The sequence below is a fragment of the Oncorhynchus gorbuscha genome, linkage group LG25, assembly GCF_021184085.1.
Source record: "Oncorhynchus gorbuscha isolate QuinsamMale2020 ecotype Even-year linkage group LG25, OgorEven_v1.0, whole genome shotgun sequence".
Classification (NCBI taxonomy): Eukaryota; Metazoa; Chordata; class Actinopteri; order Salmoniformes; family Salmonidae; genus Oncorhynchus; species Oncorhynchus gorbuscha.
In genome coordinates this window covers 4,412,714-4,426,685 of record NC_060197.1, presented here as the reverse complement: position 1 = coordinate 4,426,685, position 13,972 = coordinate 4,412,714, and the positions used below count along the sequence as shown (strand labels likewise).

Below are 13,972 nucleotides of genomic sequence, written 5' to 3'. Positions count from 1 at the left end.
TTGGGAGAGGACATGGCTCTACAGACTGTGTGCAGTGAGAGTCGGGCCTAGTTAACAAGCATTCCAAATTCACATTGGTACATTCAGGGTCAGAACGTCCAGTTCTAGCAAGTATCGCCTGAACTGTCAACATATGTGTCTGTGTGAAACTAACTATAACATCTTGGGTCAGTGACACCCATAAGCACATTCAGGCTTGTGTGGCAATAATGAGGGGCTGAGACCAAAGAAGAGCTTTGAATAAGGTTAAGAATGTCTAATATTAAGAATAGTTGCACACCGAGGCTACCTAGAAAGATACTAGCGCAGAACTGTACAATACGGTCACCTTCCCTAACTTGTAAACGCCACAACCATCACTCTACTCAATCCCATTGTAAAAGCAGATTGATTCCCTCCACTGCAGTGTGGTAATGGGTTGAGGCTCAGGGGAGAATTCTGACAGACTATGTGGTCTGGCCAGTTAGACTGCTGCTCTCTGCACACTGAGGGAATTGGAGGGGGGGGGGCTTCAGGAGAATGACAAGTCCCTTATAACGGAGGAATCCCATTGGTCCAAATATATAACTTAACCACTCTCTACATGTCTGAACAAAACAAGCAGAGTCTACAGTAGTTAAGTCATGTCGGCCTGAGTCGTTACTACAGTATGTGGTTGACTATAGTAGAAGCTTTGTATGAGTGGATTCAGAATAAGGGACTTGTTCTCTCTGGTACCATTAGGTCTATTCAATAAGCAAATGAATGCAAACACACAGAATGGAAAACACATAATTCCTTCCTCATTGGGCATCAGTAATAACTGATCTCTAACGTGAGCAGATAGGTGACAGAGTGCTACCACCATAGCCTTCATCCATATCAGTACTAATAAAATGGAGAGGGACTCATATTAGAATACGGTTGTTAAATACTAACAACATAACAGCAGTAGGCCTATATTAACAGCAGCATTCTAATAACTGTATAACAGCAGTAGGCCTATATTAACAGCAGTATTCTAATAACTGTATAACAGCAGTAGGCCTATATTAACAGCAGTATTCTAATAACTGTATAACAGCAGTAGGCCTATATTAACAGCAGTATTCTAATAACTGTATAACAGCAGTAGGCCTATATTAACAGCAATATTCTAATAACTGTATAACAGTAGGCCTATATTAAGAGCAGTATTCTAATAACTGTATAACAGCAGTAGGCCTATATTAACAGCAGTATTCTAATAACTGTATAACAGTAGGCCTATATTAACAGCAGTATTCTAATAACTGTATAACAGTAGGCCTATATTAACAGCAGTATTCTAATAACAATATAACAGTATTCTAATAACTGTATAAGAGCAGTAGGCCTATATTAACAGCAGTATTCTAATAACTGTATAACAGTAGGCCTATATTAACAGCAGTATTCTAATAACAGCAGTAGGCCTATATTGACAGCAGTAGGCCTATATTGACAGCAGTAGGCCTATATTGACAGCAGTAGGCCTATATTGACAGCAGTATTCTAATAACTGTATAACAGTTGGCCTATATTGACAGCAGTATTCTAAATAATGTATAACAGTAGGCCTTTAACAGCAGTATTCTAATAACTGTATTACAGCAGTAGGCCTATATTGACAGCAGTATTCTAATAACTGTATAACAGCAGTAGGCCTATTTTGATAGCAGTATTCCCACTAGCAGCTCTTACGTTGACATCTGCTCCCTTGGAGAGGAGGAACTCCAGCATCTCAGCCTGGCCACAATCAGCAGCATAGTGCAGGGGCTTCCTGCCACCCTCCAGGGTCCTGTTCACATCCTCATCCTAAAACAAAATACAAACGGTTGAGATACCATCACAACTTCCCCTTCTGTATCAAGACTTGGTCACCCGCTTGCTAAAAAGGAACAAACACTTACTGCATGGACATGCACACAGTTAATACAATCAAATAACAGAAAACCTTTCTTGTGCCAGAAACACCCCTCAGTTCAAAAAACAAAGGCCGTCACACAATCACACCACACAACACGCCTCTTCCTAGGGTCTCCCTGCTGTGGAATTGCGAGGCCTCAAACTGTCAAGCCTGCAGGCGAGAGGAAAGACAGGCTCTGTAGCCACAGTCCATTGTGTGGAGCGGTGGGTAGTCCTGAAGAGACAACACTCGTCACAGAGACGGGTCACTCAGACCGGGCAGCGTTGTCAGTGCCATGTCATACCACAGCACCTCTCTCATTAGCTGGCTATGTGGCCTGAGGAAAGAGGGGACTGGAATGTATTCATCTGCTAAGCATCCTGCAGAAAAATATATGCCAAGCAAAAAACATCGATTTCAAAGTTCAACAAAATCATACAGCTCTATGCACAATGACAACTTTGAACAATTTCCACAGTGAAAAAATAAAACTCGATGCAAAGTTTGGTAAAGAATAAATAGGGTAAAATCTCTCAGTTTTCGTGCAGTTATCAAACTTTGTTTTTGCATAGTTCTCCCTGTAAATGTGTTTTGTAAAATGTTCCGTGGAAATTGTTAAGAGTAGACAAGTCGTTGCGCATAGAGTTGTAAGGTTTGCTGAACTTTGAAGTCAATGGTTTTTGTTTGAGTCTCCACATAATTCCATTACCGCGGATCGGCCCAAAGGCAAACAAGCCTATCAGGAGATGAGTCAGGGTCTGGGCTAGTTTTGGGCTGTGCCGGCCGGGCGTGATAATCAATCTGGCTCAGTAAAGGTTACAGCCAGGCTTTGGGTAATGCTCGCACCACTCACCTGCTCTCAAAAGCTTAGGCAAGACAGCACAGTGATCCAATGGATGCCGTTGCTGCAATTCATTGGATTTCTGAAGCTTGATAGGTCTCTATAACTCAGGTAAACGTAGCCTATGGTCGATCCATGTGTTATAATCAGAGCTAATGTAGCCTGGTGAGAAAGGTTCCTATTGGATAAACAGACAGCAGCTGCAGACACTAGTTGCCCTTCCAGCAGTTCAAATATGAATACATATGAATGACAAACATAACGGCTAAACCCGACAGTGATGTGTAGTCAATCTGCTATCCTGTTACTAGCTGTATGACTGCGCGCATATATATATATATCCCACAGAGACCCATCTCTGGCATGCTCACCTGTGTCACCATGCCCCTGAAGGTCAAGGAAAACGGATTCCATGCCTTCATTTTACACACAAGCCAACTGAATCCATTAGGCATGATGGGATCTCATCACCGTTCTAATAGTTTTCAAATATTACCTCCAGGAGCTGGGTAATATGGGGCCAATTTAAACAGTTTCATTGAGGGATATGGGAAACGACAGTGGATCAGTCTAATATCCACATGTGCAGTATGAAGTGTCAAGGAGATGCCTGCTTTTGAAAAATCTTTGGCAATGTGTGGAAAAACCCATCTCCGCAACTGAATGGCCCAGATCTGAAACATTTCCATCCTATTGCAATTCAATTGTTATCTGGAATTATTGGGCTAGGTTTACACAGGCAGGCAAATTCTGATATTTTAGTCAATTACTGGCAAAACATCTGATTGGCCAAAAAGACTAATTAGCGGCAAAAGATCAGAATTGGGTTGCCCGTGGAAACACAGCCTTTGAGATCAATATGAGTAATGCAGCAACTCAGTGCATTAGTAATGTCCTTGCGTTCCAAAATCAGTAAAGACTTCTTTGAAATAGCTGTACTTCTGACTTTGATTAGACTCAATCACCAAAAGCTGAAAAGAAAGCAGAGCCTAAATACAGTCCACCCTAATGGTTAGGGCTAGACTGTTTCACAGAAGTTAGCTAATCAACTGATAGGTTGAGGTTGAGGATAAAGAATAGAGGTCTGATTGTCTAGCACCAAACCTACGGTCTAAACAAAATGCATAAAGAGACCTGTTGCTTTTACATAGGAGCTCTACAGACCTAATGATTCATCAGTGTGGCTCAGCTTTCAACAAGAGTTAGCCCCACAGCTATTTTAAGGGGTTCAACCTACACCAGACTAGCTAAACCTCAAACCACAGTATTATTTTTAGGTACTTCGCTTAGATACCTTATGTACTGTGTATTTGGGGGGAGTATTCAGACCACTTCCCCTTTTCCACATTTTGTTACGTTTACAGCCTTCTTCTACCCCACAATGACAAAGTGAAAATAGGGTTCGAAATGGTTGCAAATGTATTAAAATAAGAAAATCATGAATACCTTATTTACATATGTATTCAAATAAAATCAAATGTATTTGTCACATACACATGGTTAGCAGATGTTCATGCGAGTGTAGCGAAATGCTTGTGCTTCTAGTTCCGACAATGCAGTAATGACCAACGAGTAATCTAACATAACAATTCCAAAACTACTACCTTATACACACAAGTGTAAAGGGTTTAAGATTTTATTTTATTCAGACACTTTGCTATGAGAATTGAAATTGAGCTGAAGTGCATCCTGTTTCTATTGACTGGACATGATTTGGAAATGCACACCCCTGTCAAAGGCCCCTTAGTTGACAGTGCATGTCAGAGCAAAAACCAAGCCATGAGGTCAAAGGAAATTGTCAACAGAGGTCCTAGACAGGATTGTGTCAAGGCACAGATATGGTGAAGGGTACCAAAAGATTTATACAGCATTGAAGCTCCACAAGAACAGTGGCCTCCATCATTCTTGAAATTGAATTTGTTTGGAACCGCCAAGACTCTTCCTAGAGCTGGCCACCTGGCCAAACTGAGCTATCGGAGAAGGGCCTTGGTCAGGGAGATGGCCAAGAACCTGATGGTCACTGACAGAGCTCCAGAGTTCCTCTGTGGAAATGGGAGAACCTTCTAGAAGGACAACCATCTCTACAGCATGCCACCAATCAGGCCTTTATGGTAGTGGCCAAACGGAAGCCACTTTTCTGTAAAAGGCACATGACAGCCCTAAAGGACTCTGACCATGAGAAACAAGATTCTCAGGTCTGATGAAACCAAGATTGACACTTGTCCCGAAGAGTACAATGTTCTTGAGTGGCCCAACCAGAGCCTGGACTTGAACCTGATCGAACATCTCTGGAGAGGCCTGAAAATAGCTGCAGCAATGCTCCCCATCCAACCTGACAGAGCTTGGAGAAGTCCTGCAGAGAAGAATGGGAGAAACTCCAAAAATACAGGCGTACCAAGCTTGTAGCGTCATACCCTAGACTCAAGGCTGTAATCGCTGCCAAAGGTGCTTCAACAAAGTACTGAGTAAAAGGGTCTGAAAACTTATGCAAATGTAAACATTTGTTTAATACATTTGCAAAAATGTCTAAAAACCTATTTTTGCCTTGTCATTATGGGGTAGTGTGTAGATTGTTGAGGGATTATTCTAAAAAGAAAAAATGATAAGGCTGAAATGTAACAAAATATTGAAATAGTCTAGGGGTCTGAATACTTTCCAAATGCATGGTGTGTGCCTGGAATGTAGGCCTACAGAGAATGCAACATTGGTGATAAAATCCATTTCAAGGAGATGCCTACAAAACGACTGCCACCATTAAAGTGTTCTTCAAATATGATTGATTCAAGTTTGAGTCTATTTTATGTCTAGAATTTGACCAAAATAAGTTAGTGTCTAAAATGACCAGTTTACAGACCAATAGCTAATGTTTCACTGCTCTAAAAATGGCATAGGTGTGGCCTGAAAATTAGTGACCCAGTCAGTATGGAGGCTGAATGATACGATTTCCCGGAACATCCTCATTCAAAGTAGAGCGCAAACAAGTATTATGATTAGGCCTACTTCATGTTTTCAACAGCATTACGTTATCAAGCTAGCAATCTAGATAGATCTGCCTTGCAACAAAGCTCTGAGACACCCGCACACTAGCTAGCTGTCACAACACGGGCCTGTGGATTTGGCTATAGCTAGTTTGGCTGCTTGCTAAAAGCCAACCATGACTGATTCTCAAGCAGGAGCCAACTATCTAGCTAAATAGGTAGTTAACGTTAGCTAGGTACTTGACCATATATATGCTTGTCTGTAGAACTTTAGTCATTCATTAGGCAACCGCAAACAGACACACCGATACAGTGATTGAATCAGATTACAAGTTGTTGCAGTAGCTCGCTAACCATCTGTTTAGCATGGTAGTTTGCTAAAGCAAGCTATCTAACAATTTATCCAATCTAGCTACCGATTGTTTTACAAACGTTTGTAAAAGCAAACCTTCTAGCTAGCTAACTACAGTGAGTTGGTGATAGTTAGGTGAACGGATAGTTAGCTAATGTATGTACACTAAGCTAGCTATGAAAGTTAGCTACCTAGCTAGCTAACCTTGCAATGCCATGGCTAGCTAACGTTTGCTAGCTATACAGACAAAACATAGCTAGCTAGCGCACATAGCTGGCTGATTTGCGAGTAAGATAGCTACAGTATATCGTACCTTCATTAGAGTCTTAACCTCGTCAAGGTCTCCATTTTTCAAGGCCCACATCAATTCTTTATCCCCCATTTTCTTGTGTTCCAAGAGTTCACTGTGGCTTCCCTAATGAAAAAGGCAGCTGTCAAACTTCTCAAGGCAAGCAGTTCTTGACAGATCACTCCGTAGTCAAGGGAAGGCGGCTATAAAATTTGCAGCGTTAAAGGAATTAAATCATTTGCTAAATTGAACACCTGGTACTTCTATAGTGCACTGCAGGCAATTGTTAAAAAATAAAGTTTCAAAGAAAGGACAGCAGAAGGGTCCGCCTTTCTCTCATGAAGCGTTTCCGATGCCGCACACCCGGAAGTTAACCTTTCCTTCATGCCAGAAAAATTCCACTCGAAAACACAAAGTCAAAATTGGCTACATATGAACCATTCGCTTAAAAAAAGTAAGTTTAGGGTTAGGCATAATGTTAGCAGTGTAGTTAAGGCTAGGTTTAAAACCACATTTAAAGAAGATAAATTGTAGAAATGGGTGGGATTTATGAATTTGTGGCTGTGGTAACTAGTGACGACCGAGATCGCAGATCTTCTTCGTGTGAATTTCCGCCTGATGAGACGCTTTTTGAGTATTCCAGCCTTTCTCAGTTCGGAATTTGACAATTATATATATATAATATATATAAATGTAAAATAACATTTGCACCACCCACTAACCCTGCACATATAAAAACAAAACACACCCCTTATCCCACAACTTTTCTCGACAACTGTTCCTACTCCTGGCTTCTAGCTTGGGAGGATGGGACTCCTTTCAAGATCTCCTGTAACTATTCTGCAGTAAAATCGTTCCCTCCTAATAACTTTTCTGATGCTGCTACTACTTGCTGCTACTACTACTTTTATCTTCTGCAACTTCCGTTCCTTTTCATCTGTGCTATACAGTTAATTACCATAGTGATGAATGCCAATTAACCAACCTTGCTAAAACATAAACTATTTCAGGACACTCATTCCTGCCCTACTACTTACTGGTATTATCTCATGATCCCTTACCCTTTGCCCATCATCCTCTACTTTCCTCACTGCCTCAGCATTTGTCACTTTTTGCACTGCTCAAACCCTTGGAACCTCAACCTGTTTCACTCGCACATGATCCCCAGCAACATGAACTCCCCCAACATTGCAACACACGACTTTTTCCTCCAAAACTACACACTCCTTTGTCCCATGCCCTCCTGCACACTTCCCACACCTCGGAATGTCCCTCCCACACACTGCTGCAACATGACCATAACCTTGGCACCCATCACGCTCGCCACTGGATCTGCATCTCACCAAATGGTGTGCATCACAGATACCAGGGATCTTCAACTTCAGTTGATCCATGTCCACACTCAAAGCCACCTAAGTAATCACTAACTTCAGTGGTGCTCTGCTCTGGAGAGCATAGCTTGACACAGTTCTTGTCCTTTTATTTATTTTTATTGAACCTTTATTTAACTAGGCAAGTCAGTTAAGAACAAGTTCTTATTTACAATGACGGCCTACACCGGCCAAACCCTAACCCGGATGATGCTGGGCCAATTGTGAGCAGCCCTATGGGACTCCCGATCATGGCCAGTTGTGATACAACCTGGATTCGAACCAGGGTCTGTAGTGACGCCTCTAGCACTGAGATACAGAGCCTTAGACCACTGTGCCCCTCGGGAGCAACGAGGCGCGTGATACATAGCGTCCACTCCCTCTGGGTGGAAGACACACAAAAAAATCAATATAAGTCCACTTCTGGATACTGAGTTAACAACACCCAACTCCCCCTTCCAAAGAGTCCGAGTCCACATGACTCTACTTTCTCCGCGAAACAAACTCCCACTGGGCCAGAGTCATCTCAGGCATGTCCCTGCTCATTGAGGTGAGGTGAGGAAGCCTTCACCACATGTTCTTCCTCTTCACTTCTATAGGATTCGATTTCTGAACTTCCACATTCCTACTCCATAAGGTTTTCAGGAGAGGGACATGTAACTGTCTCTCCTGTTGTTGACTCATAGGAGAAAGTACTCAGTTTATATTTCGCCAATGTTGGTTTGTGCAGTTAGTTCTTAGCGCCATTCTTTCTCCCTCATGTCATCCTTCCGTCTCCCAGATCTCAGATCAGCTGTCAGTTAACCTTTTCACACTACTCAAACGTCTATGGTTCAAGCAAAACTGATCTTATATCAGCGCTTAGGCAAAACTCCATTGGCTGTGTACAGGTACAGTGATCGGTAAGCTGCTCTGACAGCTGACGCTTGAAGTTAGAGAGTGAGATATAAGACAGTCAGTGATTTTTGCAATTCGTTCCAGTATTTGGCAGCAGAGAACTGGAATGAAAGGTGGCCAAAGGAGGAATTGGCTTTGGGGGGTGACCAATGAAATATACCTGCTGAAGCGCGTGCTACAGGTGGATGTTGCTATGTTGACCAGTGCGCTGAGATAAGGGATAAGGGCTTTACCTAGCAAGGACTTATAGATGACCTGGAGCCAGTGGGTTTGGCGACAAATGTGAAGCGAGTGCCGGCCAATGAGAGCATACAGGTTGCAGTGGTGAGTAGTAGATGGAGCTTTGGTGACAAAACGGATGGCACTGTGATAAACTGCATCCAGTGTTGGAGGCTATTTTGTAAATGACGTTCCGAAGTCGAGGATCGGTAGAATAGTCAGTTTTACGAGGGTATGTTTGGCAGCATGAGTGAAGGAGGCTTTGTTGCGAAATAGGATGCCGATTCTAGATTTCATTTTGGATTGGAGATGCTTAATAAGAGTTTGTAAGGAGAGTTTACAGTCTAACCAGACACCCAGGTATTTGTAGTTGTCCACATATTCTAAGTCAGAGCCGTCCAGAGCAGTGATGCTAGGTAGGCGGGCAGGTGCGGGCAGCGATCGGTTGAAGAGCATGCATTTAGTTTTACTTGCATTTAAGAGCAGTTGGAGGCCACGGAAGGAGAGTTGTATGGCATTGAAGCTCACCTGGAGGTTTGTTAACACAGTGTCCAAAGAAGGGCCAGAGGTATACAGAATGGTGTCGTCTGCGTAGAGGTTGATCAGATAATCACCAGCCGCAAAAGCAACATCATTGATGTATACAGAGAAAAGAGTCGGCCTGATAATTGAACCCTGTGGCAGCCCCATAGAGACTGCCAGAGGTCCGGACAACAGATTTGACACACTGAACTCTATCTGAGAAGTTGTTGGTGAACCAGGGGAGGCAATCATTTGAAAAACCAAGGCTGTTGAGTCTGCCGATACGAATGCGGTGATCGACAGAGTTGAAAGCCTTGTCAGGTCGATGAATACGGCTGCACGGTATTGTCTTTTATCGATGGCGATTATGATATTGTTTAGGATCTTAAGCGTGCCTGAGGTGCACCCATGACCAGCTCGGAAACCAGATTGCATAGCGGAGAAGTTACAGTGGGATTCGAAAGGGTCTGTGATCTTTTTTGTTAACTTGGCTTTCGAAAGGCAGGGTAGGATAGATATAGGTCTGTAACAGTTTAGGTCTAGAGTGTCTCCACCTTTGAAGAGGTGGATGACCGCGGCAGCTTTCCAATCTTTGGGGATCTCAGACAATACAAAAAGAGGTAGAAGAGGCTAGTAATAGGGGTTGCAAGAATGATGATCCGGTGTGAAGGTTCAGAGCTTGCGATAGGAATCCGGAGATGTAGTAGAGGAAAAGCAGTCTGATATGCTCTGGGTTGATATCGCTCTGTGCAGACTGGCAGGAATTGACTGGGTTGAGGCTGGCTGATGTCTGAGTTTACGGTGAGGACAGCTAGCAGTGGCTAACTGACTACTCTCTAGTAGCTAGTTAACTGGCTAGCTTCTGAAGGGGGTTCCGGTTCTAAAGTATAAAAATAGCAGATCCGTACCACATTGGGTAAGGTGGGTTGGAGGAGAGTATATTCAGTGCGTAGATGGAAAGTGAGATTAAAATATATATGAAATATATATGAAGAAAATGATATATACATGCGACAGGACAGGATGGGACAAGACAAAGACACATGTCCGACTGCTACGCCATCTTGAATCATTTGGTGTTCACATAAGTGATTAAATAAAAAGGAAGACAGAGCTTTATTTTACTGGAAAGGCTCGGCCCAGACAATTAAGTTTGTTAGTTTGGGGTCTGTAAGGCATGTGGTGTAACAGCTCCTGTCATCACTCAGTGATCCCAGAGGAGTGTGACTGGCTCTGGGTGATAGAGAGGAAGTAAACCCCCATCTCATGGCATCTGCTCTTCACTCCATGGCAATTTCCATTACCTCCCTTTTGCTATTCAATGGGACATCACTAATAGATACCAGGTCTGCTGAACCCACATATTAATAAAAACACATCAGGACTAAACCAAACTCCCAATGGGGCAAAATAGCCACTGATGACAGTAGATTGAACATCTTATCAAAGGTTAATGTCAATCAATGTAAAGGCATAAGGCCAAGATCAGAGAAGTTCAAGGCTATGAGACGATCTAAATTGCATACTCCTCGCATCCTCTCTCCTCATCTCCTTCTCGAAACCCATTGGGTGAAAAAAAACAGAGGACCCTCCTCTCTGACCTTCTCTTCCAATGAGTTTTCAGAAAGACAGGAGAGAGAAGAAACAAGTATGCAACTGAGATCTGCCTCATGTCATAGTCTCTAGCCTCCCTAACAGGAAGACCCGCACATCTATATTCCACCCTCTACTACCCCCTCCCCCAACCCACGCTATCAAATGGCTTTATACGTCCCTCTCTCTGTGATGAATGGCTCTTTGTAGCACTATTATTACATCAAATAAGCACTCTGGAGCTAAAACAAACTCGGCCAGCAGACGAAAAGCGACTATAAAAGTCGCCATTTGGAGAAAATTCAATAGGGCTCTGCACTGGGGATAAAAATGAAGGTAATGATACTCTCTAACTCTCCTCCAACGCCCTGCCTGCAGCCCAGCCTCTTCCTCCGTCCCCCACTCTTCTAAGCCTGGTAGATGTACAATACACACATACTGCTTGTCTGAGGAGAGGCTCAGTGTGGCCATTAAAACTGCTTTATGTGTTTGTAATAAACTCTCCAGAGTACGGGGGTTGGAGTATCTATTCGCCACCTTAGGATGAGGACATAGGCCATTACTCCCTACATTCCCCTGCTTTGGCATGCTAATGTCTCATACATGTCTCAAATGAGTCACCATGGGGTGATCTAAAGTTCATACAGTGCAGTATATAAGAGCAGCAGATCGATATACAGAATGTTGATGGCTGGTTAAAACTCAAATGAATGTTCGTGGGTGCTGCTGTGTTCCTTTGAAATGTCCCCACTGCAATACCTAATGAGGATTGTAGTGAACATTTCAATGTGCTAACGTAATTATCATTGGCTGGTAAGATGGCCGCCTACTGTCACGCCTTGATCATATTATTTTGTGTTTTTGTTATATGTTTGGGTAGGCCAGGGTGTGACATGGGTTTATATATTGTTTTCGTGTTGGGGTTTGTATTATTTGGGATCGCGGCTGATTAGGGGTGTTGTATAGGCTTGGCTGCCTGAGGCGATTCTCAATCAGAGTCAGGTGATTCTCGTTGTCTCTGATTGGGAACCGTATTTAGGGAGCCATAGTTTCGCTTTGTATTTCGTGGGTGATTGTTACTGTCTCTGTGTAGTGTTCACCAGATAGGCTGTAATAGGTTTTCGTTCCGTTTGTTGTTTTTGTATTTATGAGTTATTTTATGTATCGTTTCGTTTTCATTTATTAAAGATCATGATTAACAAACACGCTGCATTTCGGTCCGACTCTCTTCCTTCAACAGACGAACGCCGTTACACCTACTGATTATAGCGGGTCACATCACACTTTAAAGCAGATGATTTACAGGACATCCCACCTTATTATAGACAATAAAGCCTGAAGAGTGCTGGACTAAGAAATAAACATAGATGAATTGGCACCATATTCAAAATGAATGCTCGGGCAGAACTCTAAAGGGAGAGTAAAGTTAGGACATACACTTTTCTGTCACATCTCTAGATGCTGCATTGATATTGAAGAATAGAGTGTAAAACAAGTTGTCCCTGCAGATTTGACAGTATGGGGCACCTCCATTTTTCACTTTGGTAAAACAATCCCAAGGCGGCAAAAACATGAACCTGTTTTCAATAAAAAAGCGGGGCAAAAATGTAAATACATGTTTTCTCTCTCAAAACGAGGAACAAAACCCTATTTTCAGCTCTATCTTAAATGATCTGGGAAACTGATATTGAACGTGTTTCTAGTACATGTCCCCTTTAGTCGTCTTACTAGTGATAAGGCAGTAGTTTTTTATCGCACCGCAAAGATAAAGAAACGTTGGAGAAGAATCTCATTAAATGAAAGATCGCATTTTCAGAGGCCGTGTCCAAAAACCTTGACAACGAAGCAACTTTTCCTTCTCTCAGGCAGGGCCATTCATTCTCATTGCAGAAGGTTCGAATTAAACATGAAGGTGAACACTATTCATGTGTGCCACATGGTATATTGAACGGTATGGATGAGGGAGATATGCTTCCAGTGTGCATTCAGGGGTAACATCGGGTAATTGGGGCAGCTTCTCTTCATCACCGAGCATGAGTCTTCACCTGCCAATGCAGCGGGATCAAACATCTAGTTCACCCTACATGCTCTCCTTATCTTTCTCCCTCCTCCTCGTCCTCCTCTCTCTTATTCTGTCTGCCCTGCTTCTTCTTTTATTTCATCTGTCTTCTTCTGTCTGCCCCTCATGGCAAACTCATCTCCAGCTTTCTGTCAAGCTCTGATACCTATAAGAACATCTCCACCTCTCCAGCTCGGTCAGCTAGTCAGAGTACTGACAGGTAATCCATGTGCTGACCATGTTGCAGTAATCCATCTCTATCCGTCTTGTCAATGCTAACTGGCTGATGATTAGTGAGACAGACCGTGCCGGGTTCATACAGCAGCCAGGGAGATCCCAACACAATGACATCACTGCATTAGCATAGACAGAGACAGACTCCAAATTGACTACAATAACATTGTGCTTCGTGATTATATACATTATATACATTGTTATAAACTGGGTGGTTCGAGCCCTGATTGTTGATTGGCTGACAGCAGTGGTATATCAGACCGTATACCACAGGTATGACGAAACATGTATTTTTACTGCTCTAATAACGTTGAAAACCAGTTTATAATAGCAATAAGGCACCTCGGGGGTTTGTGGTATATGGCCAAAAATACACCACGGCTAAGGGCTGTGTCCAGGCGCTCCGTGATGTGTCGTGCATAAGAACAGCCCTTAGCCGTGGTATATTGACCATATACCACACCTCCTGTCATGCAGGTGAAAGAGGACCCAAAAGCGACTTGGCGAAAACAGAGTCTTTAATCCAGAAAAGTGAATACAAACAAAAAAACACAACTTTCACTCGAAATGACGAGGACCAACTGGAGACTCGATCTTGAACAGCAGGTGAACAGCAGGTTGCCTCGGGAAGGCACTCGAACCAGACAGACTCAGACACCTGCTCACCACGCAGCATCTGAGGAAAACACGACACGACAGGGCGATACACAAT

The 13,972-nt window shown here is 42.9% G+C and overlaps 1 protein-coding gene across 1 annotated transcript in view; it reads right to left on the bottom strand.

Moving 5' to 3' along the window:
• Window positions 1-6,732, bottom strand: part of LOC124014142 (myotrophin-like) — a 20,638-nt gene extending 13,906 nt beyond the window's left edge. Inside the window, exons 1-2 of the mRNA XM_046328884.1 lie at window positions 6,391-6,732; window positions 1,702-1,815 (exon numbers count right to left, since the gene is read on the bottom strand). Coding sequence (XP_046184840.1) covers window positions 1,702-1,815; window positions 6,391-6,459 — 183 coding nt within the window. The 5' untranslated portion in view covers window positions 6,460-6,732. The remainder of the gene's footprint in view (window positions 1-1,701; window positions 1,816-6,390) is intronic.
• Between the last annotated feature and the right edge of the window lie 7,240 nt (window positions 6,733-13,972).